We start from the raw sequence: 25,253 nt of genomic DNA on the forward strand, positions 1-25,253 counted from the left end.
GTGGGTAACCCGCACTCAGTGTACCATATTTGAAGAATGCAAATTGTCTTTTGGGCAGGTTGTCACAGGAAACGCACTTCTCGTTCAGGATTAAACAGCATGAAAATGTAACCATGCCTTTCAGATATGAGTCAGATCATAAAAGCAGCTGCTGCTTGACAACCCAGACTTGTGGGTAGTAACTTTTGGTGAAGCAGCAAAGGAAACACACGGCATGTGTAACTTTGAAACAGAATAATAAACAACTTCAACCTCTATGGATGGGTTTTATCTGGCAGTTGCTCACTCTTTTCCCTCTTGCGTTATTTTGGAAAGAGATGAACCAGTTACCTCTGTAAGTATATGTTTAATTCCTCCTGAATTTATGTGCATATTGCATGCATGTGAGTTATATGAATCATTTGGCATTTTTCATCCAACTTTCTCAGAAGATTCAGAGATGAATTCACTAAACTGTAGTGTCACTTGTACATGCAGTATTGCAGTGCATCTTGCCTTATTCAATAAGCAATCAAAATCAATTAAACAAGGTACTGTTATTTTATATATATATATATATATATATATATATATATATATGTATATATAATATTATTATTGTTGTGATGGCAAAGCTGAATTCTGTATTTTAAAGAGTCAATTCAGGTGTCTGGATCCCATTAAATCACACCAGATTGTGGCAGTCTGCCTAATCCTCTATATCTGTCCAGCACACATATTGTGGGTGTATTGCACCTTTAACAGATTTGCATAATTTATTTTGTGAATGATGCACTAAAACAGCACAAACCGTGGATATAAATAAATGGCACTGTTATCAAACACATTTTTTGTTTCTTAGTGTATTCTCCCCTCAGAGTGAAATACAATTTTAGAAAACATACATTCAACAAGGAAAATCTCATCAATCAAATATCTAGCATAAATATCACAAATAGCACAAATATCTCCTTGATTAACCGAAAGGCAAATGCATTTGTCTCAGAACGCAATCAATCATTAAAGTGCTTTGTTAATCACACTGTTCACTTTACAAATTTCCATTCCGCACCATAGAAAATCAAACAACATTTCATTTCCAGCTGCTGCTTCTCCTGAGCATCATTTTTTTTTTTTGACTATTTCCTCAGGTCTGAAATTAATTGTCACAGCCCTGTGATACTCTATGAAGGATTAATGAACGTGCCGTAGCCTCCTTTTGTTCAACTGAATATCCAGCTTCAGCTGGCCCAATTAATCCCCATTAAACCAAACTTGCTTATGGTCACTTTTAATTTACTCCTCGCCATTCCACATAATTAGAGCTCGCATTAGGCCCAATTCCTCTCAAAAGGTGAATAGAACAGTACAGACTCAGAGAGTACACCCTAGAACATGACGCCCGGCTGTGCTTTTCAAAGGCTGTCTAAACCCAATATCTCTCTGGGTGCCTCCAAATGAGATCAGAGCTTTTGAGATTTAGCTTCTTGATAATATTAACTCTCCTCCCACTATTTCTTCATCACTCAGGCCTCCCTCCTTCTCTACGGTGCCAATCAAACCATCTGGAGTAAATGGATAAACTGCTGCAGGAAACGGCCTCTGTAAGTGTCTGTGTTTAATTTAAAGGCAGCTGACGGCTTTGCATGGTGACCTTTAGGCCGAGCTGACCACAGGGCACATCACAGGGTTCGTTCAATTAGAGGAACCTTCAAAGACTCTTTGTGTGTAGCTAGACAGGGATTCTGCTGTGCTGTGTTCCACAGGATGTGTGCTTTTGTTAAATTAGCCTTGATGATTGGATAGTGTAACAGCAGTGTATTTAAGATCTACAGTATGTTTCAGACAAACGTAGGAAGCTAGCGGTTCCAACAATAACAAAAAACAGCAACAACAACAAATACATTTATTAGGTAAAAAAGAAGCCTTAGACAAAACAAGATTCGGCTAGTGAAGGACATCTTCACTGTAAAAATGTGTTTTCATGATTTGTAATCACAACATTTTTTTTCTTTTGTCAAATCAACTTAAATAATTTATGTAGTTCAGATAACATAATATTTTGAGTTTCTGGTGATTAAATCAATCTCCTTCATTGTATTAACTTTTCAATGAACTTAAAATTTTAAGGCAACCAGGTTAATTTTTTTTTAAGTTAAACCAACAATATTTTTTACAGTGATGTGCTGAAACATATTTAAACAAATTGTAATTGTAATCAGTGTTGGGGTTATTGCATTACAAGTAATATGAGTTACATAATCAGATTACTTTTTCATGTAACAAGTAAATTAACACATTACTTTTAAATTTACAACATTTTTTTTTTCAAATACTATAATAACCATATAGACTGTGGCAGTCTGCCTAATCCTCTATACCTCTCCAGTACATATATTGTGGGTGATACACATTCACAATATACACAATGTTACTTTCCATTCCCATTTATTGGCAGCTCTCCTGTGCCAATGAGCAATGGTGAAGAGGCGTTGTGTGTGCTATGTGAATTGATTGTAGTTCTAGACTAAATTTGAGAATGCATTTACTCATTTCACTTGCACAAAAAACATACAGTATTCAGATTAATTCAGATTAAGGTGAGATGCAAACTATTAAGCAAACATGCAATAATTAAAATGTATTAATTTATTAATTTAATCTCACTTTATTTACCAATGTCTTTGAAGCTGACCTTCGATGATCCAATTCAACGATACTAATAAGCAAGTTAAACATCACATTTGTGTTTAATTTTGTTGTTTTATTTTGTTATTTTATTGTGTTGAAGTAAGTGTTGAACTATATTCTCCTGCTTTACTAAAAAGTAACAAAACAAATATGTAATGCATCATCCAAGTGGATGCTGCACACTGGTGGTGGTTGAGGAGAGATTCTCTGATATGATTGTAAAGCACAGGCAGCGCGCACACGCACACACTCTGAGTACATCTAACAATCAACAAGGACTGACTGAACCGAAGGGAAATAAATACAGGGTCTGATGAACTGAAAACAGGTGACACAGATGATGATAATTAACTAAATAGGTGAGACAACTGAAGACAAACAAGGAGCGGGAAAACTGAACAAGGAGGACATGTGACAGATAACCAAAACAACAGAACAGATGAATATGACTGTGACACTATGATTATATATTAGTCACATATTTGAGGTCTAAATAACTACATTCTTGCCTGAAAACTAACAATTTAAAAAAATATATACATATATGATGGATTTGCTTGACCGCCATGACAGTCGCTGCAAAAAGAATGATACAAACGGTGAAATGGTTTAAGTGCTGTTACTGGGTGAAAATCGCACAGTTGGAAAAGGCCAATCAGATTAAAAGAAAAGACAGAAAGAACTGTTGCATAATATGATATGATACATGATATGATATAATATGTTGAGTATTCAAGACTTTTATCATATTGTTTTACCCTTATATAAAAGCCATTTGGCACTTCCTGTCAGAGAGGTGCTGGGGCGGGTAATGGATGCAGTGTGGGTAATGCTACGAATAATTTCCCTATCACATCCTTCTCTCTTTTCCCTATCATATAAATAGAATAAAATAAGCCACTGAATGTCATGTGTTATCAGTTAACTTACCAAACCTAAACAACACCCAATTGAGCCTGTTAAGATCACTGTAACATATGGTACAGGCTCTTGTGGTGTATAATTCATATTTCCACCATATTTCCAAAATTCAACACACCATTTCAGACTATCAGCACAATCTTTGCTATTAAAAATGGGTGAATATAAGTCATCTGTCACCCTTGGCACTGGTAAAATCAAGCACAAAATAAAAGTTCACCTGAAGGTGGCCTTAAGGATCTGTCCTGATGTAATCTCTTTGGTGTGGTTATTGTAGCCATAGAAGAGGTCCCCAAACACAGTCTGGTTGGCTGGGATGTCAGCTGTGTCCCCACAGTCCACTCCCTCAGTGCAGGCTTCTGACAGCGGCTGACATGAACGGCCGTCTGATCCTCTCTTATAATCTTCAATACATCTACAAATATATGGGAATGAGAAGACATGAGAGATAAAGGGACAGAAGAAAGAAACGTTGACCTGACAAAATAAGACAATACTTGCCATTATTGGTCAAAAAATTATGAGCCACCAATTTATTCTTTATTATTACACTTTTCCTCATTTTAGAATAATAGTAAAGTCTTCAAACGACCAAACAAGTCAAATCAAAATTTTATTTGATTTCAGCCTTTTCTAATACCCAGTATTCATTGGCAATAAAGCAGGTTAAATTAATTTATTGTTGACTTGACTATGCACAATATTGTTTATGAATAATTTGCTGCAACCTGTATTTAATTTGAAATAAGAAAAAAAATATGTATATTATGTGTGCGCGTGTGTGTGTATGTCACAACTGTAGTCAAATCAAAAGACTTAAAAATTTAAATAGAAATATTACAATCTGTATTATGTAAAGCATCAAGTGTATATTATGTATGAATATGGATTCATGGATTAATAAAGTAATCAGTTTCTAGTTGTGTGATTGTTTGTTACAGTAGTACAACATTCAATTCTACCCAGAGGTACTGTACAGGTAATGATCTCACAGCATAGCATCCGTCATGAATATAAGGTTGACAATTCTTTTTATTTACAGTAAAACAGTATCATCCTAATAGCGTGACAGCACACAGGAGTCGTTTATATTTATGGAACTTTGAAACTTAGCTGTCATGTCTGCACTGTACTACACAAGCAACAGAGAAAGAGGTGTCAAGGCTTAAACACTCACTTCTCTTAGAAAAGTACTACAGTTTTACAGGAAACTGTCATCAATGTAGGTGAGACATCCTCTCAGCTGCACATCCGAAACACAGACAACGATTTAAGTGGCTTCAGATTGCCTGTCGCATTATCAGGATCTCCAAAGAAAAAGGGAATTATGCGCATTTGTCACTTTTAGTCGATACGCCGTGACAATAACAGTCAGCGAGTGATCTCAGAGACTCAAAAAAAAAAAAAAACAGGTTGTTTTAGCAGGGAAGGTGTAAGACGGAAGCTATTTATTCTGACTGGGTCATATGCTCTGCGGCTGGCACATGAAAGTTGAAGGAATGGTTAGTGATGTGTTATGCATGTGAAGTCATGTCAGAATAAAAGTACTTTCACCAAGACATGACGCGACAGAAAAACATTTGAGTTTCCCTAAAAAGGCAGTAGTGTTTAAAAGCTTTGGGCCAGTCATTTTTTTTTTTTTTTTTTTAATTCATTAAAAAAGATCAAAAGTAACAGTAAAGATGTTTACATTGTTAAATATAATCTTTCAATTTCAAATAAATGCTTTTCTTTAGAACTATTTATTCATTAAAAAATCTGGAAACATGTGTGATGGTTTCCACAAAAATATTTAGCAGCACAACTTTTCAACATTGGTAATAATAAGAAATGTTTCTTGAGCACCATATTAGCAGCATATTAGAATGATTTCTGAAGGATCATGTGATACTGAAGACTGGAGATATGATGCTGATGAAAATTCAGCTTTGCATTACAGAAATAAATTACATTTTAAAATATATTAACATTGAAGGGAATGAGATGCTGTGTCTGTTGTTTTGATGAGGCTATGGGAACACTCCTGCTAAAAAGATGATGACTGTATTTTTAATTAAATAAATGCAGTCTTTGTGAGCCTAAGAGATTTCTTTGAAAAAACATTTTAAAATTCTTACCAACCCCTAACTTGAGACACTGGGCCAGATTTACTAACGCTTTTGCACCCAGTTCAGGTGTATTTGTTTCGCAAAGTGTGCATAAAACCATAGGGAGTTATGTACGAATGGGACACACCGAGATGTGCGGACTGCCTGTCGCGGGAACTGAAAATGGCAAAATGCACGTTTCGTGTCATGCATATGCATTCATGGTATGGTCAAAGAGAAAGTGGGAGTGTCACATAAAGAGATGGGAGGAAAAGAGTAAACTGCGCCTAATTATGTATTCTGTGTTATGTACAGAAAAAGCCGCTGAAAGCACGCCTCTATTTTGCGCTGAATATTCTCCGCCTTTAAAAAGCAAAGGTGTAATATAGGCAAAGGAGACGAGCTGAAAAGAATTGTGCCCCAAGAATCAAATTTTTTTTAGTAGAGTGAAAACAAAATCATTAAAGGGTTAGTTCACCCAAAAATAAAAATGTATTTTCGATGCTTAGTTAGAAAACATTCTAACTAACCCATTGATGTCACATGGATTTTGATGATGTCTTTATTTCCTTTTTGGACAAGGACAGTATATCGTACATACATTTTCAATGGAGGGACAGAAAGCTCTCGAACTAAATCTAAAATATCTTAAACTGTGTTCCAAAGATGAACAGACAGTGGCGGTTCTACTCTGAATTACACCCAGGGCGAGACCCCCTTCGAGCGCCCCCCCCCCCCCCCCCCCAAAAAAAAAAAAAACAACAACAACAACAACCCAACAATAAAATCACATACCGTTCATTTGAAAAACACAGTTAATAGAATCCAGTTATTTTGCTAGATTAATCTAACTTTAAAGAGAGGAAGCAACCATTAGTGCATTGGTTATTGCCTTAGATTCTGAGAGATACTTACTTAGTAACACAATACTTATCTCTTATCTCTTAAATAATTTTGAACAGCTCACTTTTATTAAACAGCTTATATTAAACACTATCCAAACTGTTATAGACCTAAAATAGCTTTTGTAGCCCTATGTCACTCTTAAAATGTTAGAATGTTAGAAAATAGAAAATTGTACTTTGCAATATGGCTACTGTAAAAACACAAAGTTGATCATTATGTAAATTATTTTCATTTCATGAATATAGTGACCAACATGATCACATACACAAAAAGATTCACCAAGTTAATAACATTAAAGATTTGTTTTAAAGGAGTGTCTTTTATCTTACCTACTAAACTTAAAAAAAGGTTAACACAAAAAGAGATTTTATAAAAATATATACCTCATATTTCAGCATTCAATCATCTCTATAAAAAGAATGAGTCAATAAAGATACATTCCTGACATTTATAATCGGACCGATTGGCTGTCGTTGCTATACAACCATGAACTAAGCTCTCCACAATGACAAAGAAGTTTTGGTAGCTAATGTATTTCCACCAGAAAAACGCTTGCTGAAGCTCTGCTAAAAGATTTTTTTATGGAGAAGAGAAGAAACACCCAAGTGTTTGGGTGCACGAGCACTCCCATACTGAAAAGTTTATGAGCGCGCCTCCCGCGAGCGCATAATGAGCGCGCTTCCCGTGCGCCTAATCGCCTATTTGAAATAACGACCTCGAGCGCGCAAAAGACGCGATACGTGAACTAATCAAGAGACCCCCTTGACATCGCTTCTGTGCACGGCACCTTCTCAGCAATTAGGGGCGCCATTGCCAGTAATTGAATCGAAATGGTAAAAAAATAGAAAACCTTCGAGGCACAGAGGATTTTTTTAACTGCTCGTGCCGCCCCCCATGTGACATGAAGAAATGCCGCCCCGGGCGACTGCCCGGTTCGCCCGTGCCTAGAACCGCTACTGTGAACAGAAGTCTTACGAGCATTTTCATTTTAGGGTGAACTAACCATTTAAGCGTTACAGATTAAGCAGCTACGCAATATTACAGTTATTGGAAGAAATCAAAGATGACATAGAATCACCGACTCAGCGTTCACATTCCATTCCAGCAGTTGTTAAACTCCTCGCTACATTACAGTTATTGGCATCAGGATCATTTCAAACAGTCATAGCATCAGCAGTGCGAGGAGGAGACCCATTCAATTGCGTGTTTAAATATGCGCAGTCCAAGGGATGGGGACAGGCGCTGATTACCTGATGAAATGCAGATTTGGTACATAACACGCACACAAGCGCTTTCTGCATCTTGGCCATGGCGCTATTAACGCTGTGTTCGCAAATGTACGTACTGTACATCTGGCCCCCAGAGTTTATTTTGAGTCCTGCAGTCACACCTGATATAAACTGCAACATATTTTCCATTTTCTCAATATGTGACAAAATATGTTTTTTAGCAAGTTACATAAAAAGAACATAGTGGTTATAAATTCAGCTTGTGAATATTACCAACCACATTTTTTTTTTTTTTTTGCAGGTGAATGTGTGATGGAATTAGCATGTTTCAGCAAGTTCAGGTTTTCTAGTTTTTAATTTGAAGCCATGTTCATGCTCAATTTAAATATACATAGAGACATAAATGTGGGAACAGGTAAAACGTGTGGCAATTCACACTTAAGAAAGAATGTGTAAATATACTTACTGTTAGGTGATGTGAACTGCATGAATAATCAACTAAACTAACCATCCTAAAGGGATATTATTCAAAAGAAAACAGCAGAAATCCAGTCTTTAAAAATAGCAGGTGTAAATAAATACCAGAACACTTCCTGCTGTTTTAAAAATGCATGACTGTTGAGAAAGCACTGTTAGCATGTCCAGTATGAGCAAACTGTGTAATCTCACCCGCAGAACATCTGGATGTTGTAGAGAGTAGGGTCCTCCTCCAGAGGTGCCAGCTGCTGAAGGCACAGCTGCTCACAGCCCCCATTAAAGCCATCAGAACAGTCAATGCCAATGTGGTGGTCATAGCAACCGGTGCCATCTTTCATCGGGCTCAAACCAGGAGGACACTGAGAGAGAAAAAAATAAAAAATAAAAAAAATGTCAAACATTCTCTGATCTGTCATAATATCCCTTTTATCTTTGGTATGTGGCAACTTTAACATACATGGCTGTATCTCAGCCATAAACAATAATACATAAGCTGATAGCAGAGCTTATCTGATTATTGCCTGTTACAACGTGTTACACTATTATGTATTTGTGTTTACAAGTATAGGCCAGCCCAGTTGACAATAAAAAGCACTAAAAATGTTCCTGAATGTATAGGTTAGTGTTTCAGTTAAAGGGATACTCCACTTTTTTTTTTGAAATAGGCTCATTTTACAACTCCACCAGAGTTAAAGAGTTGAGTTTTACCGTTTTCGAATCCATTCAGCCGATTTTCAGATATTTAGAAGAATATCAGTAACCAGACAGTTTCTGGTCTCATTGACTTCCATAGTAGGAAAAAATATATACTATGGAAGTCAATGAGACCAGAAACGGTCTGGTTACTGATATTGTTCTAAAAATCAGAAAATCGGCTGAATGGATTCGAAAACGGTAAAACTCGACTGTTTAACTCTGGGAGAGTGGTAAAATGAGCCTATTTCCAAAAAGAACGTGGAGTATCCCTTTAATATACAGTAGAACTCCAGTTTTACCATTCCCAAAAAAAGAGAGATCCAATATGGGGGCGCTGAGTATGCAGCAAAAATGCATATTATAAATATATGATAAACATCTCATTGTTAATTTTAACACAATAACACTCCCCAATACGGAATTTATCCTTTCTCCCATGCATTTATTTATCTGTTCACACAATGTTTTATGTCAATTGTTAAAAGCTTTATAACCTCCTTCTTGTGGCGGGTACCCATCCAGTAGATTCAAGAAGCTTACAGGAAATAACCTGCAAGTTCTGAGAAATATTTTCTTGCAAAAGAACCACTACATAGAAAGCCATATTTTTTGTAACGGGAAAGAAATACAACTGAAATACTTCGTTATTTTGGTTACAGTGAAATTTTTACAAAACATCAAGCTTCTCTACAATTAGTCACTCACTATTTAAAAATCATTACAATGAGTTTGAAAGGGCATAATTTTCCATCAGAGTGGGTGTTGATTCACGACTAAGCAGCTGTTACAATAAAAAAATTAATTAAGAGAGCAAAATTGTATAGCTTTAACAAAATGAAACTAAAGACTCTTTGTCCTATCTTATAATTAAATTGCTGATAATTTTTGGTAATTGATACAAGGCCCTTAAAGAAAAAAAAAAGACAGAAATAACAAATCGGGCCATCTCACCGTTGTACTGTATAAAATTCACCAACTCGCTTCCTCAGTTTCTTCAGTGGCAGGTTGAGTGTAAAACACACACTTTCTGACCACCACCTTTTCACTTGACCTCATTCGTATTAGGGATCAAAGCCCAGATGTTGGCAATGCATCTTAGTAGCACATCTTGTCCCTGGATGCATCCGTATTGATTTTGTCAGTAAGCTACAGCTGACAAGACACCTGATTTATTACCAGCAATGTAGAGCGCATGGCACTGAGTCTCTTAACTCATCTGTGGCAGATTCCTTAAATCACAAATTCTCAGTTTGATCAGCTGAACAGAAACCATTAAAGGGAAGTGGAGGGTTGTTCAACAGAAAGCTAATTTTTCACATGATTTAACCACTCATTTCACATTATGACAGAGCTTCAAAGGTGCACTCCTGAATGAAAAAAAAAATATATATATTATAGAGTTAATAAAAAAGATTATGGTTTTTTTTTTTTGTTTAAAAGTGTCAAGATCCCGGTTCTGTGTCTTGATGTGCTGAAATATATTGTGTTCTCATTGTGTCCATGCTCCCTTCCTGTGTTTGGATTCTGTTTCACCTTGTTGTCGTATTTGGGTTCCATCATTAAGCACACCTGTAATTCATTATCTTTGCTTTCCTTGAGTTTAAGCTAAATGTTTCAGTAGTGTTTTGTTAGTCGTTGATGGTGTTCATGTGTTTGGTTGGGGGTTGCTTGGGCGTTCTTGTTTACTCTGTGTGTTCTTTGAATTTCTGCTGTTATCCTCGTGTGGACTGTTTACCTTTTTCCCCAGTCTGGTTTATCTTTGATTTTGTCTTTTATTATTAAAACTGTGCATTCACTTTGATTCTCACTCTCTGCCCTTATCCCTATGCACCAGTTACACTAAGCTAGACACATGAGGAAAAGAGTGCATTATAAATAAATACATTTTTCTAAACCACCTATCCTGTACACAAATAAATACATAAATATAGATTACGTTTGTACTTTAAGAGGCAAGAAAATACAATATTTTGGTATTTTGGACAATACAAATATATTCAGATCGCGATTAGTTCGAATCCTTGATTCTGATTGGTCAAAAGCTATGCTTTATTCATGATAAAACACGGCTATGACCGCTTCACCCAACGGTTCTATTGATCGCTGCGCAACACTGCGGTTCTCTATGATGTTTTTTATTTGAGATTTCATGCATTTTACACATTGGAACGTTGTTGCTGTTCCCGCTCAGGGACTATTTTTTCTAGCGGAAAGAAGGCTTTTAGTGATTTTACTTCAAGAAAGTTGCACTAATACATTGTTTTTTTACTTTAATATTGTGTGGTAACCATTTTATAAAAGCAATAAGGTACTCGAGGCAAGTGCTGTATCGTTAACAAGTAACGGCTGAAGGGGTTGCAGGCACCCCCTAACAATGCCCTTCAACCGTTACTTATTCACGATACAGCACAGCCTTTTGTACCTTATTGCTTACATATTGTTAAAATATATTTAAATTAACATTAGAAGTATACTATTTGCATATTTCGAAACATTTTGCTATATGGGCAATGCAAAGTAAATGTCCTTTAGTGACTCTACACTGTTTGAAACCATGCCACAAGATTTTTGTGCATGGCACATTGTCTTCAATAGCCTTGTTAGTGGGCTAAAATGTAAACTAACTCAGTGCCAAGTGAGGTCAAATACATATTTACGGTGATTGATTCTGCCTTATATTTCAATCTTTTCTTTGTGACCAGATGTAAAAAGAGTGGATGAGTCAAAGCATTAGTGTGAGGAAATGGGCAATTTATAATAATTATTTAAAATGCACAGCTCAGATTTGAAGAGAAAGAGTTACCAAGGAAAGCATGCATGGAAATGGCTAGAACATAGCACGTCCAATTCACAAAAGAACAAAAAAAAAAAAAAATATATCAGCAAATTTGTTCTGGAATGCCCTTGTGTCCAACTAACAGTGAATAATGCGATTCCAGAGTCATAGTTCAATATTACTGCAGTCTTCTATCTGAGCTCAAAGCATCCTTGATTGAAAAGCACTTTGTAGCGCAGAGGACACAGTGAGACAGTTAATGATGCCAGAGAAGTCATGAAGGTTTTGAATTCAAGATAAACTGAAAAAGCCCTGAACTACTGAGCCTTTTAATCTCATTTCCAAATGGGGATCTAGTCCCACAGCTTTCCAAAGCTTAAGGGAATTGCCCATGTGATTTTGTCATATAGGAACAAATCCCTTTCAGACTGTCGGATAAGCTATGCAAATCTAAAAACTGCCAAAAAAAGCCAGAAAGGAGAGAAAGAACAAACGAGACAGAACAATTATCCAATTTTCTTTTTTTCATGAGAGAAAGGAAGATTATCCCCGCTAAAATTGTCATAGCTACATATAAAAACATTATAACATGAAACCATATGAATTATTGATTGTATATAAGCAGACAAGCACTGCATCTGTACATCTGAAAACTGTCATGAACAGTTGCTATAGAAACATGAGCACAAACACACACACACATAAAGAATAAAATTCAAGAATATATTTTGACTGAATCGTGTCAATATGAAAAAAAAAATGACAGGAGCTTTGTTTCTTGTCACATAAACCCATGCAGAAAAACACAAGGTGTCAAAATTACTGACATACTTTGCAAAATGTACAAATTGTTAGAATGTGCAAAAACAAGTATTTTTTTTTTTTGCACCCTGATAATTAAACAACAGATTGTCATTATTTTTAATGGATTTTTGCACTGCCTACTGACTGCTTCAACAAATCAATCATCAACTCACTGTAATTACTGTATAAAGCTTAAATTCAATTTAAGAAAAAGAGAGCCAAAACTATAGCAATAATTGTTTTAACTAATAACACTACATTAAATCAAAGTTAAACTAATTAAAGAAAAAAAAGAAGAAAGAAAAAAAATGTTGCCTTCCTGGTAAGGTTTTTGCAAATAGAATATGTTTCTTCAACCTGAAAGTCATTCACATTACAAAATCATGCTTTAGGGACTATAGATAGTCAGAGAGATGAATACAGTCCTCTTAAACCACCTTTTGATCCTGGGAGGAAAGGGGTGGGGTGTGGAGAGGAGGTGTTTCCTCCCTGCTGAGTATCTGGATCACTCCCAAAGAGTTTGCACTCAGGAGACCTTTGCCAAGTATTGACAAGGAACTCAGAAGTGCTTAACAGCCAGAACATGATAGGAGACAGAACAGCTTTTGGGGAGATTGTGAGTGGGTTATCAATGGAGAGATGGAATGCATCAGTAAAAAGGAGAGAACCCTACAGCCAAAGTATTTTTCTTTTTGAGAATGCGTATGTCAAATATATAGTATATAAGTTTTGTAAAAAGATTTACATAATTAAAAAAAATATATATATTTTAGGCAAACTCTTTTTTTTGTTTGTTTTGCTTGGCATAAGACCCCTACAGTGCATATGCATTACCTATACAATTCATTGCCATTCTGATTGTATACACTGGTAACACATAATTCATTCATGTACAGACAGCTACTCCATCAGCACCTGTCAGCAATATCAAAAAGTCTCTGTTGAGCACGCTCGGCTGGCTCGCTCAGATCTAGAGAGGATCCAATTTGTTTTTCACATGGACGGCTGGACGGACGCCGGGCACCCCGATGTGTCCCACAAAAGCACTCAACACCTAGTGTGCAGGCGGGAAAGGAACTAATTAATCACATCATCATTTAGCGATTACCAGTGTATTTCCAAACTTGTGCACCGTTCCTCTCCCCAGGAGTGCTATACATCAGCTAGACACAGCAGATCGGAGCGAGTCCGCTCACGCAGACTGCGATATTAAAACACAGAAGCAGCAGTGGCACTGCTGTCCTCAGACAAGGTGATAATTGATTAGGGGGGGAATGAGGCTCTCTGGGGGGGCCCGCAGCGAGCTCTCATGATTGGACAGATTGAAGCATCATTTTTATAGCTTCAGTCATCTGTTAATTACAAAACATCGAGCTATGGGCTCAACAGAAGGGTGTGTTCTGATTATGAGGAGCAGGTTGAATTTAGAGTTGAAATTTCTGCGAAATATTGAGGAGGCCATAACATCTGTTTCATTAGCATGAGGTTTAGGGCTGTCCATCCAGCCTTCCTTGAAGGAAATTTCAGTGCTAGCAAGGTAGCAATATAATATACAAAAATAGATGCAAGACATATGAGATTAATCAATCACCATTCAGAATGCAAATACATGTAAGAAAGAAGGCCCAGTAGGATTAGTGTTACACTTCATCTTCTACGCCTCGCCATAAATCCATCCTTACAATTTAGCCTACATCTCACGAGTCCAACACAGAAGACACATAACCTCATTACATTACTATTCAATATAATCTACAATTGTGATTCAAGGGTCTTTTTTTCAAGAAAAAGTGATTTTTATAAGATTTACATACTAGGAGTTACAAAATGAGCCCACTGGAAATATCATCAGACAATACAAACTGCTATGTATATTATTATATTAGAATTTGATCCTTATTTTTGCTGCTATGATTCCCCCCCCCCCCCCCATGCAAGAAGCATGGTGACACATTCAAGTTTAGTTGCAATTTTATATGTGGTCAGGATTTGAACACTAAACATAAACTAGATACCAATTACACTAATTTAAATAACTACCACGTTGTTGAAACATTTTTTTAAGTAGCTTTGAATGAAAACATCTGCTAAATGATTAAATGTAAATGCAAAACAAAACAGAAAGATGCTTGACACCCATTGTCACTCAGGATTGAGAGGCTTCATTGAAAATACAATCAATGTAAATATCTCTCAAATTAAAGAACACAATGAACAGGAACAAATATCCAATAAGGCTCATGTTGGACACAAACCTGAACAAATCCTGATGCGCATGTTTATAAACATGAACAGGAGATCATGAAGGAAGTGAGTGTCAGAAAGATGGATGAAAGCACAGCACTTTTCATAAACCCTGGCTGAAACAATCCTCCCATCAGCAAGGCCAGCCAAACACACTAATCATGGCACGTGCCAGAGTGAGAAATCAAGCACTTTAACCGTGCCTCAGCCAGATGGTTGGTGAAATCAGAGACCCTGGCTCATTTCATGGCTGCTTAACAGACACAAGTCAGGAAGAGAGAGAGTGTTATGTTAAAGAAAAATAAATGGAAGAAACAAACACGATTTTCCAGACAAGAAAGGCCTAATTTATAAAAGTAAATGCTTTTTATAGTAATCGAGTATAAGAGGGAGTTCTTTCTTCACATTTGCAGAAACATTGCAAAGTTTATGATGGTAGAGGCATGGAAATGGCTCATTTTATACATGTTTTGAGGCTATGACAGTTTGTAAACAAGTAAACAGGGAAAGCAGCAAACGAGAGATAAGAAGACAGCTAGAAGTGACAGGAAAAGAGATGCATTTGTAATTCCAAAGAGTGACAGACAGACAATGGAAAAACTCAAATAACAGGGGCTACCAGTTTGTATATATATATATATATATATATATGGCTGTCAAACAATTAATCGCGATTAATCGCATCCAAAATAAAAGTTTGTGTTTACATACGTATATGGGTGCACTGTGTATAATTATTTTATATATATATATATATATATATATATATATAAATACACACACATGCTTGCATATATTTAAGCATTTTTTTCATGTATATACTGTATACAGATTTATATATAATTTATATTATATATAAATATCAATATTTTATAAATAAATAATCTTTTTTTTCCTTAAATATCCATGCATGTGTGTGTATTTATATACAAAATAATTATACACAGTGCACCCACTGCACCCACATATATAATGATCACAAATTGTAATAACTGGTTAATTAGATCATTGTTTCTACATGAATATATGAACTGCATGATTTGTATTATTTTAGAATTGTACATTTCTGACCCGGACATTACTTGGGCACAGTCACTTCTGATAACCAAATACTCTAAATTGTAATGAAGACACATGCATTTTCTGTAAAGCTGCTTTGATATGTACTGTAAACAGTGCAATGCAAAAAAAGAAAAAGTGAATTAAATTGCATGTGAAGAGTTCAGATGCAAAAGCCTCTAAGTGCCATTTGAAATTTTCTTCTAAAATGATAATTTTTATCAAGCTTGTATATTTAAGTTCAGTAATTTCACTTAAATGGCAATGATTAATTACCTATTAATTGTTATTTAAGTGAAATTACTGAACTTAAATATACAAGTTTGATAAAAATCATCATTAAAGAAGAAATTTTCAAATGGCATTTAGAGGCTTTTGCATCTGAACTCTTCATGTATAATTTGATTGGCTATTTAATAATCATCAATAAAAAAAAACGACAATTAAAATAATTATACGGGATACGAGGTTCTTACCATTGAAGCATTTGTAATATGAGCATAAAAATAACAATCTATGGACTTCAAAAATCATCTTTCAATCTATCAAAATAATGCATGCTAATGTCTTTGAATTAATTTTCTGTAATAAATGTAACTAATTATTTAAGACGACATAATTTGTTTCGTTTGTTTCATTAGTTTCAAGACAACTCACCACGCAGCCAGTGGAGTCCAGCTTGCGATCAGAGATGCAACGGAAATTTCGGCTGCAGCCTCCGTTGTCTTTTGAACAGTCTCGCACAGGCCCAAAAGAGTCGAGAAGCACCTCCAGACTGTCGAAGGACGAAGAAATCATCAGCTCCTCCCTGATGGACAATGATGCATAGTAAACTCAGTTAGTAATGGCAGGTTAATTACCAAACAACCTCTAGCATCTTTAGACATCATTAGGAAAAAGCATATTTATATTCTGATTGTTATTGTGTTATATTTACTTTTAAAGAAAAGAAAATTACCTACACAGGTCAAGCACTGGATATTAAAGAGAAATGTGAAGTAGAAAATAACTATTCTTTGTCTCTTATACGCTACCATAAATCCAGTTAAAGAGAAAAGCTTTACAGAGCACCAAGAGTAAACACCACCACTGATGGCTAAACCTTGAACAGATGAACTGCTGCGCTCTGACCTTGGTTTCAGCTGTGGCTGGAAAAATTGCATTGGCTGATGCTTTTCCTCCCTTTACTAGAGCACTTGAAACATCCAAATATTTATCATTACTATGAAATATGAATGGGCAATGGTCATGATGAAGGAGCAAACCAGTGACCTTTTATTGTCTAATATATTTTAAGAGTGTGAAATCACCAGGTTGCTAGAGAAGTGCAGTGCTGTGATAAATGGATTCATTCTGCTACTGTGATTTCAGTTTCAAGACAGAAATACTGCCTTACATTTTTTTTCTGTTATGAAGTGTCATGGTCTGTCAGTTATGTAAATGACAATCAAATAAGTGCATGTATAAATACAAAAATAAATGAATAATTTAAAAAGCGAGAGGGGGAGAGACAGAAAAAAACCCCTTGAAGCTACCTTTGTTTAGATTACACGTTCAGTCCAAAAACCTGAAACTAATAAAAGAAAAACCTACAATATTTTGAAGACCAATTTAAAGGGGTTATGGTTATAGGTCAACTGGTGAAGTTATTAAATGATCATAAGTAAAACAATAACCATTTTTTGTTATTGTGTTATATTTACTTTATTGAATACAATGAAAATTACCTACACAGGTCAAGAACTGGATATTAAAGAGAAATGTGGATATTAAAGAGAAAATATCCATATTTTCTCTTTAATATCCACGTTATATTAAAGAGAACATTTCCATGAGTTTTCCACCTTCTTTCCAAACATATTATTTAACATAGTATTTAAGTGTCTACTGTTACTGCAGTTAGTTTGCTTAATTCTTCAGAATGACAAAATAAAACAGTAAAATGTGTCAATTATAATGTGTCAGATTGAAATGACTGATAAAAATAAAGATTTCTTATAATAGGACATATCATGTTTTTAAAAAATGGAAAAAATAAATAAATGATATTTACTTTTTCACGTAACAGCATTACATTTAACAATATTCGCTGGGGATTCTCAGTGAACGCCCACCTTACTTAATAAAGAACATTGCAGTTCTCACCTCAGGTTCCCACTCCCACCAATCTTAGCTAAATACTAGGAGTATCAGGGAAAGGAGACCTTTTAAAGCCGTGATGTTATGGTTGTTAGGGAAGATGTTATCGTAATAAGGCAGAATATATAATGACTCCCGTTCCACAGTAATGAGGGCACTTTGAACAAATTGAGACAAATCTACCTCTGTGAACAAAGCATCTCGACTGGCAGGGCTTAGAACAGAAAATCTTGGGAAGCTCTAATTAGTAGCTTAACTCCAAATACAAAGCAAGCATTTTCAAACTAGACACTGGAAAAGTGCAGCTTGCTCTTTACAACAGCGGCACGAAGTAATTAAAATGAACCTTCACTTAAGACTATAATAAAGAAGGCCATCCAAGTAATAGAAGATTCACTCTGAAACAAATGCGATACATAATACTTTTTTTAATCAAAAGCTAAGACATTAATCAGTCATTGTCTCTGTTATTGTTCTAAAGCTTCCATTGTTACTGAAACGTTAGCCACAACTTTGCCTATTGTTATTATTATTATTTTTATTATTATTAACAACAATAATACAAATAATAACATAAAAAGATTAGCTCCTCTATATTTTAAGGTGTCATTGTTACAGTGTTATTCTATATTTAAGTACTGAGTAATGTTAAGCAACTACATACTTATTATATCGGTTAGGGTAGGATTAGGATTTGGTTGAGGGTTAGTTGCATGTAATTATGCATAATTTACTGTTATTACAATGGTAATTACATGTAACATACTGTATGTAACAAGGACACTGTAAAATAAAGTGTTACCCATAAAAATTATAATAATAGTTGTTAGATCTGTCACTTTGGTCTGTTTATTCTTGGTTGGGTGACAGAGCTCTGACAATTCTTTCTTTCTTGTCATTGTTAACGTGCGTTCCTGATCACTCGGACCTATAGGCGTAGCCACGGGTAATAGATGCAAAATTCTTATTTAAAGTCTTAATACAAATGTTTGTTTTGGTTTTTTTTCTAAACTTGGACTATTTTTGTTTATTTACAATATTTGTAAAATTAAAATGTAATTATTAATATTTTCTTTTATTATCATTAGTATTGTATTGCAATTAAACTTATATGGCTGTGTTTGGACACGTTTTGTGCAAACACGCGGCTTCTCATTAGCTGTTCTCATTACTGTAGCTGTGTGGTGCGTTTGTCTTGTTTTTTTTTTTTTTGTTGTTTTTTGTTTGTTTTTTATGCACATGGTTTGTAGTTGTGTTCACCGGCTTGTCATGTCATGTTTGTTTCTTTGTGCCATGCGCTCTCTTGTCTATTGTCTCCACCCATCTTATTATCTGATTATTGTTCTTGTTTGATCCCTATTTATATTCCAGTTGCCAGTCATGTTTTCCAGTAAAAACCAATCTCTGCATCACTGAGTCCTCACCTCATCCCTTAACCCAAACCTGACACTTAGAGTAACAAGGGGTCAGCACGACTGCTTTTGTATAACAGCTCAATAAACAAAAAAGTTAAAGCTGCCATCGGCAACATTTTTTTGATCATATTCAGTGAAATCGACACTCTAATCTGACAGAACAACATAAATAAAGTGATTTTAGGGAAGAAAAAAAAAACTGAGCTTCTCCACCAGGAGTGTGTTATCCCAATCAGCGCAGGGGGATGAGTCTGACTGTCAATCACAGGTCGTACACATGCTACCCCTCGCGCAAGTTACAATTAGATAGGCATTTTGAAAGGTGGTGATTTATGTGATTTAATTGGGTTCAAGCTGGACAGGTAATTGTACTTTATCAAACAGTTACTTTATGTATTAGTGTTTCATTAATAATCAAAGTAGCAATCTCAGTAGCCTATGTTTGCCCAAATGTGTTGGTGTGTATAGTTTATGTTAGCACTTGTTTGGCAGGTTTGTTAGCTTTGTTTGCACTGAAATCCGTGTGAACGTAATGTTAAGTGTATAAACGTCCAGATGAAGAAATAAAGTTCGGCGAAATATGTTGATGGATGCTGATGAGACAGCCGTGTTCATAGAAAAGCTGGTGCACACGCTCTGACGAGCACAAACTCTGTGGGAGAGTATTCGTTGTTAGTGGGGAGGGGCATGAGAGTTGTAAACATTCAACATTTTGAAAGTCTAATACTTAATAATTAATAATAGTTGTAAACATTCAAAATTCAAAAGTCTAATCAATCTGCCAGACTTGCCAACTGCAGCTTTAATATTGAGTAAGATTTGAATGAATGATTTGAAATGTCCTTTGAATGAATCATTTGAGTGAATAATTCGATGATTCATTTGTGCCAACAGTAAATGATTCAGTTTTATTAAAAGATAATTTCAGAGAATGATTCAATGACACTCATTAAGAGTCACTCATCACTTCTTTCATCCATGAAAGAGTAATTTAGCACGCTTACTGTACATGCAGATTCTTAACCCGATTAGGCTTAATAAGTGGACAACGCATGTTCACATTAACAAGTTAACCCATTTTCCTTTACCGGTGTTGAGGTCATAAACAGCTTAAGCATAAACAGATTGACAGCATGATTTTTGCTTAGATTTCACCCATCGTGTAAACACATTAACCTGTGTTCTGTGGGATAACTGAAGTTGTGCATGTGCGATATGTGAAAGGAAAGCATACTACCACATGATACTTGGATTGCCGGGTTATTGGTTCGGATGTAAACAGGAACAGCAGATTATTTGAATAAGCAGGTTTTTGGGAATTATCAGTTTTCATTTCTACGAATCTTAACTCATTGACCGGTAACTATTGTAACCTCAAAAAAAAAGTCACTGAAAAATCACCTCCATTAGCCGGACTGAAATTCCTTATTTATTTATTTATTTTTTGGAAATATTGTAATTTTACCCCAGAAAATGTGGAGATCAAACAATAATTGGCAGGACCCCTGCATTGCTGCGGCGGACCCCCTATGATCACGGTCTGAAGAATCTACTTGATAGACACCAATACAGAGTCTATACTGTATTCTCTCTAAACTGATTGTTCTGTGCAGGTCCAAGATTGCTTTTCCTTGGATCAGATTACGCTGCTGGGGGAAGAAGCAGTGTACTGGTTCACTTCCACAACAGTAGTGAAATGTGTTTGCTGTGCTTGATATGAACAAATATTGTGATGTACGTATATGTAACATACAACATCAACAGCAATGGTAATTTTCCCAACAAGCAGGCTCTGACTGGTGCTGGGAATTTCAGTCCACATTCAAAATGAAATTATTAGAAAAATATTTTGTTATACTAATATTTAATTCTGTAAGCAATAATTACAGCTTTAACAGTGGTCAAAGATGATCAGTGCAAGTAATGATGATTAAATATATAATTTCCTTTAGCCTTTCACAAGTAGACTATGCCAAGTCAAACAATTCTATAAATTGCAAACAAGCCAGCCATTTTTTTTTCTTCCAATAGATTTAATGACAGCCCTATGGGTTTATACAGTACTACGACCGATTCAAATAGTCCTTAAATAGGGATTTACTTAGAAATCGTGATTCATCATTTACTCACTGTCATCCCAAACCTGTAGGATTACTTTGGAACAGAAATGATAATATTTTGAAGAATGTTTCAATTGTCTTTGTACAAAACAGCACTGGATATCACAGATTTTAATCCCAAATATCTTCTTTGGTACTCTACAGCACTAGTTCCCAAAGTGGGTGCCGTGACAACTGGCTACGGGTGCCGCAGAATCTCAGCTTTTTTTCCCAACTTAAACAGCCTAAAATAACTATCCTACCATATAATATTTTTTTAAAGAATATATTTTGAAAATATATAAAAAACACCAACATATTAACATGTCCAATCAAATATAAATAAGCAAAATAATAATTATATATTTCATTCATATTTAAATTTTAAATTTAAAGTTATATGGTCAGGTTTGAACAAAGCAAATAAGAAACTAAAGGGAAAAAAAATGTCATTGGAGTTATTATAACGAGTTAAATGATGTAACCTCTGGTTAGGCCTATGTACTGTACAGTTGTGGTGCATTCATAATAAATTCATGCTGCTGTTTATGCTTCATATGTAGTTTGCTCATCTAGATTTAATTTTATATATGGGTCAAAATCCCAACAAAAGTGCCTTTGGTGTCCTCATCAGAATCACTCGGTCATCATGAACAAAATACAAAATAATGAAATTCTGAGGTTTTATGATAAATCAACAAACATTTACACACATAGAAGTACAATGATAATCTCTTGAAATGTGTGTTTCTCATTTCATACCATTTTCTTTAATTGGGTGTATGTGACTTTGGCATGTCCCACACACTGCTCAGCTAACTTCAGTGAGTGTAAAAATGGTTAAATGACGTGAATTCTCACGTTGTTTGATAAAACAAGTCAATTCGATAATTTATTTGCTATTTTCATTGAATATTAAACATCTGTATGTACACATGTACGTTTAGTTTAATTAGGTTGGGGTGCCGTGGGGGGGAAAAGTTTGGGGACCACTGTTCTACAGTAAAGAAGAAAGTAAGTCATATAGGTTTGGAACAAGATGACACAATTTTCATATTTTTGTGATCATCTTTTATAGATCAGGCAGTATATTATCTATATGACGAATGTTCAGCATAACATGGTAAGTCTTACTTCGAAATATTCCAATGCTCTCAAAACACTTGGAATTGAGGCAATACTCAATATGCCCGGGCCAAGGGACTGCATGGCCTGCCAAATTCTGTACAGTGGACCCTGTGAAGCTAGCCACTCTGCAGGAGATCAGTAGGACACACTTAGAGGACTTTTTTAAAAAAAGGAATAGAGGGAAGAAACCATATCCACCATGTACTTATTTGGTGTATGTACATGGTACATGTACGTATATAAGTAAATAAAACCTTTCTGTGCACGTTTTTAAAAACAAATATGAGTTGGAAATTGTGTGTGTCAGTATGTTAAGTGTGTGTGTGTGTGTGTTTTAGAGGCATAAATGACAGAAATTAGACAGAAAACGTCTTGGTTACTAATCTAACCCTCGTTCACTGAAGGAGGAAATTGGAGATGTGACGTCAATGTGACGACATAATTGGGATTACTTCAGGGAGCCCTATCAACTTCGACTGTGTACAGAACGAGCCAATGAACGTTGGCGTTTGTGAGAAGCGTCACGTGTCCCGCTCCACAGCACACGCAGTCATTGTTTAGGGGGCTGTTGTGATGTGATGGTGTGGTGTCAACTACCATTGGGGGTAGGTCGCCTAGAACCTCCATTGCCTGGAGACATGGAGTTTCCAGAGCTCTGGACACGGGTGCCATAGGGTGCCACATCTCTGAGAGATCAGATCCTCTCTGAGAACCAGGTCCGTTTGGGCCAATATGGTGCAACTAACGAGTCCTGCTCCCCGCCTCCATGACCTTGCACAAAGTCTGTGCAAGAAGGCTCACCGGGCAAAAGGCACATCCTCGCCTTGTAGCTGCGTTTTGAAGCAGCCCAACGCAAGATGTACTGCTAACAACTCGAGACAGTTGATGTGCCAATGCAGTTGAGGCCCCATCCACAGACCTGAAGCTGCATGACCGTTGTACGTGGTCCCCCAACTGGTGGCAGAGGCATCTGTGGTGACCACAGAGTGCCTAGACACTTGTTCTAAGGGAACACCTACCCGTAGGAACGAAGGGTCTGACCACAAGCTGAGTTTGGCAACAGTGTGGGGTTATTTGGAGCCGCTATGTCACGAACATCTCGGGACTTCTTCGAAGAGCCAGTGATGGAACGGACTCATATGAAGCAATCCGAGCGGCGTTACCACGGCGGCAAATTCCATATGCCCCAGGAGCCTCTGAAACAGATTCAGTGGTGCCGCTGTTCTGCGTCTGAGCGTGCTCACGCAGTTCAACATGGACTGGACGCAGGCCTAGGAGAGGGGCTCTGTCATGATGATCGAGTCCAACTCCATACCAATAAAAGTGATCCTCTGCTCAGGGGTGATTTTGCTATTTCCCCAGTTGACCCGAAGCCCTAGGCGGATGAGGTGACTGAGCACCATGTCCCTGTTTTCGCACAACTATTCTCTCTACTGAGCGAGAGTAAGCCAGTCGTCAAGGTAGTTGAAAAAGCGAACACCACGCTCGCACATGGGAGCAATGGCCGCCTCCGCAAATTCCGCAATGACACGGGGCGACAGGGTAAGAATTTGTACTGATATTCTTGTCTCTGGAAGGACCGGCTCGATATATCAAATTGTATGTCTTTTAAGCAGTCTTCAACAATGCAGCAGTCTGCAGAAACTGTCAAAACAAAAGCTCGGCTCAGAAGCAAAAGACAATGATGTGCGCCCGCTTTCTGTTTATACCCGCGCTGCGGGTCGGGGCATGTGATGCTTCTCACGCACAGCAACGTTCATTGGCTCGTTCTGTAGACACTTGAAGTTGATAGGGCTCTCTGAAGAGATCCCAATTACGTTGTCACATCGACATCACGTTGAATGTGAGCGACTGAAAGGGAACTATATCTGACTTTAAAAGTTATGCCTCTTCTAATTAACACCAGACAGTAAGATATATTTCTTTTTCGTTTCTGTGGAGCACTCTTTATAGGTTATTTCCAACTTTATTTTTTATTACGAACAAAACCATATCTATAATTGAATTTTCAAAAGTAACTTTTCCATTTTACTGCCTTTAAGGACAGCACAGAAATATTTAAAACCTCCTTTAAGCACCAGCTACCATGATAATTTAGTGTGAGACTAATCACAAGATTAATCAATTTTGGGGAAAGAAAACCCCAAACAAATTAATCAAATCAGCATGTGCCCTTTGGCAATGCATTCAAAGCCCACAATGTCTGGATAATGTCAAGCCATGTCAATTGTGAGGATTTACAAAAAAATAAAAAGGAAAAACCTAATTTGGTTGTGCACTTTAATCAGTTGCACTTCAATAAAGAGGCTCAGTGGAATCCATTATCAATAAACCATCCTTGTTTTTGACAAATCACAAGATACCATACTTCTCATGAGGCTAAATTAAATCAATGCTTAAACTCACTACAGAAATGAGGAAACAGAATATCTGAAGAAATATAGAAGTAAAAAAGTAAGGATGTAGGTCTCGACACAAGTGTTTTAGAGCCTTAATTAACTTGCAAAGTCTCAAACTGTATCCACATAATGACTTTTGTGAACGACATTGAAAGCACAGAGGCTACTTAAAAGGCTGCAACCACAGGCATGCAGGCATGTTGC

General features: G+C 36.3%; 1 protein-coding gene and 1 long non-coding RNA gene across 4 annotated transcripts in view; one reads left to right on the top strand and one right to left on the bottom strand.

Moving 5' to 3' along the window:
- The window catches only part of astn1 (astrotactin 1), a 225,066-nt gene that overhangs the window by 107,567 nt on the left and 92,246 nt on the right, over positions 1–25,253 (bottom strand). For all 3 annotated transcript variants that reach the window (XM_039654609.2, XM_039654610.2, XM_039654608.2), the window contains 3 exons: positions 16,527–16,677; positions 8,483–8,649; positions 3,812–4,006 (listed from right to left, as the gene is read on the bottom strand). In XM_039654609.2, coding sequence (XP_039510543.1) covers positions 3,812–4,006; positions 8,483–8,649; positions 16,527–16,677 — 513 coding nt within the window. The remainder of the gene's footprint in view (positions 1–3,811; positions 4,007–8,482; positions 8,650–16,526; positions 16,678–25,253) is intronic.
- On the top strand, positions 180–16,617 carry LOC120465028 (uncharacterized). Its single transcript, XR_005618775.2, has 3 exons — positions 180–334; positions 1,510–1,583; positions 16,511–16,617. It is a non-coding gene; the product is annotated as an uncharacterized LOC120465028 (long non-coding RNA).

Source organism: Pimephales promelas, chromosome 5, assembly GCF_988280905.1.
Source record: "Pimephales promelas chromosome 5, fPimPro1.hap1.1, whole genome shotgun sequence".
Classification (NCBI taxonomy): domain Eukaryota; kingdom Metazoa; phylum Chordata; class Actinopteri; order Cypriniformes; family Leuciscidae; genus Pimephales; species Pimephales promelas.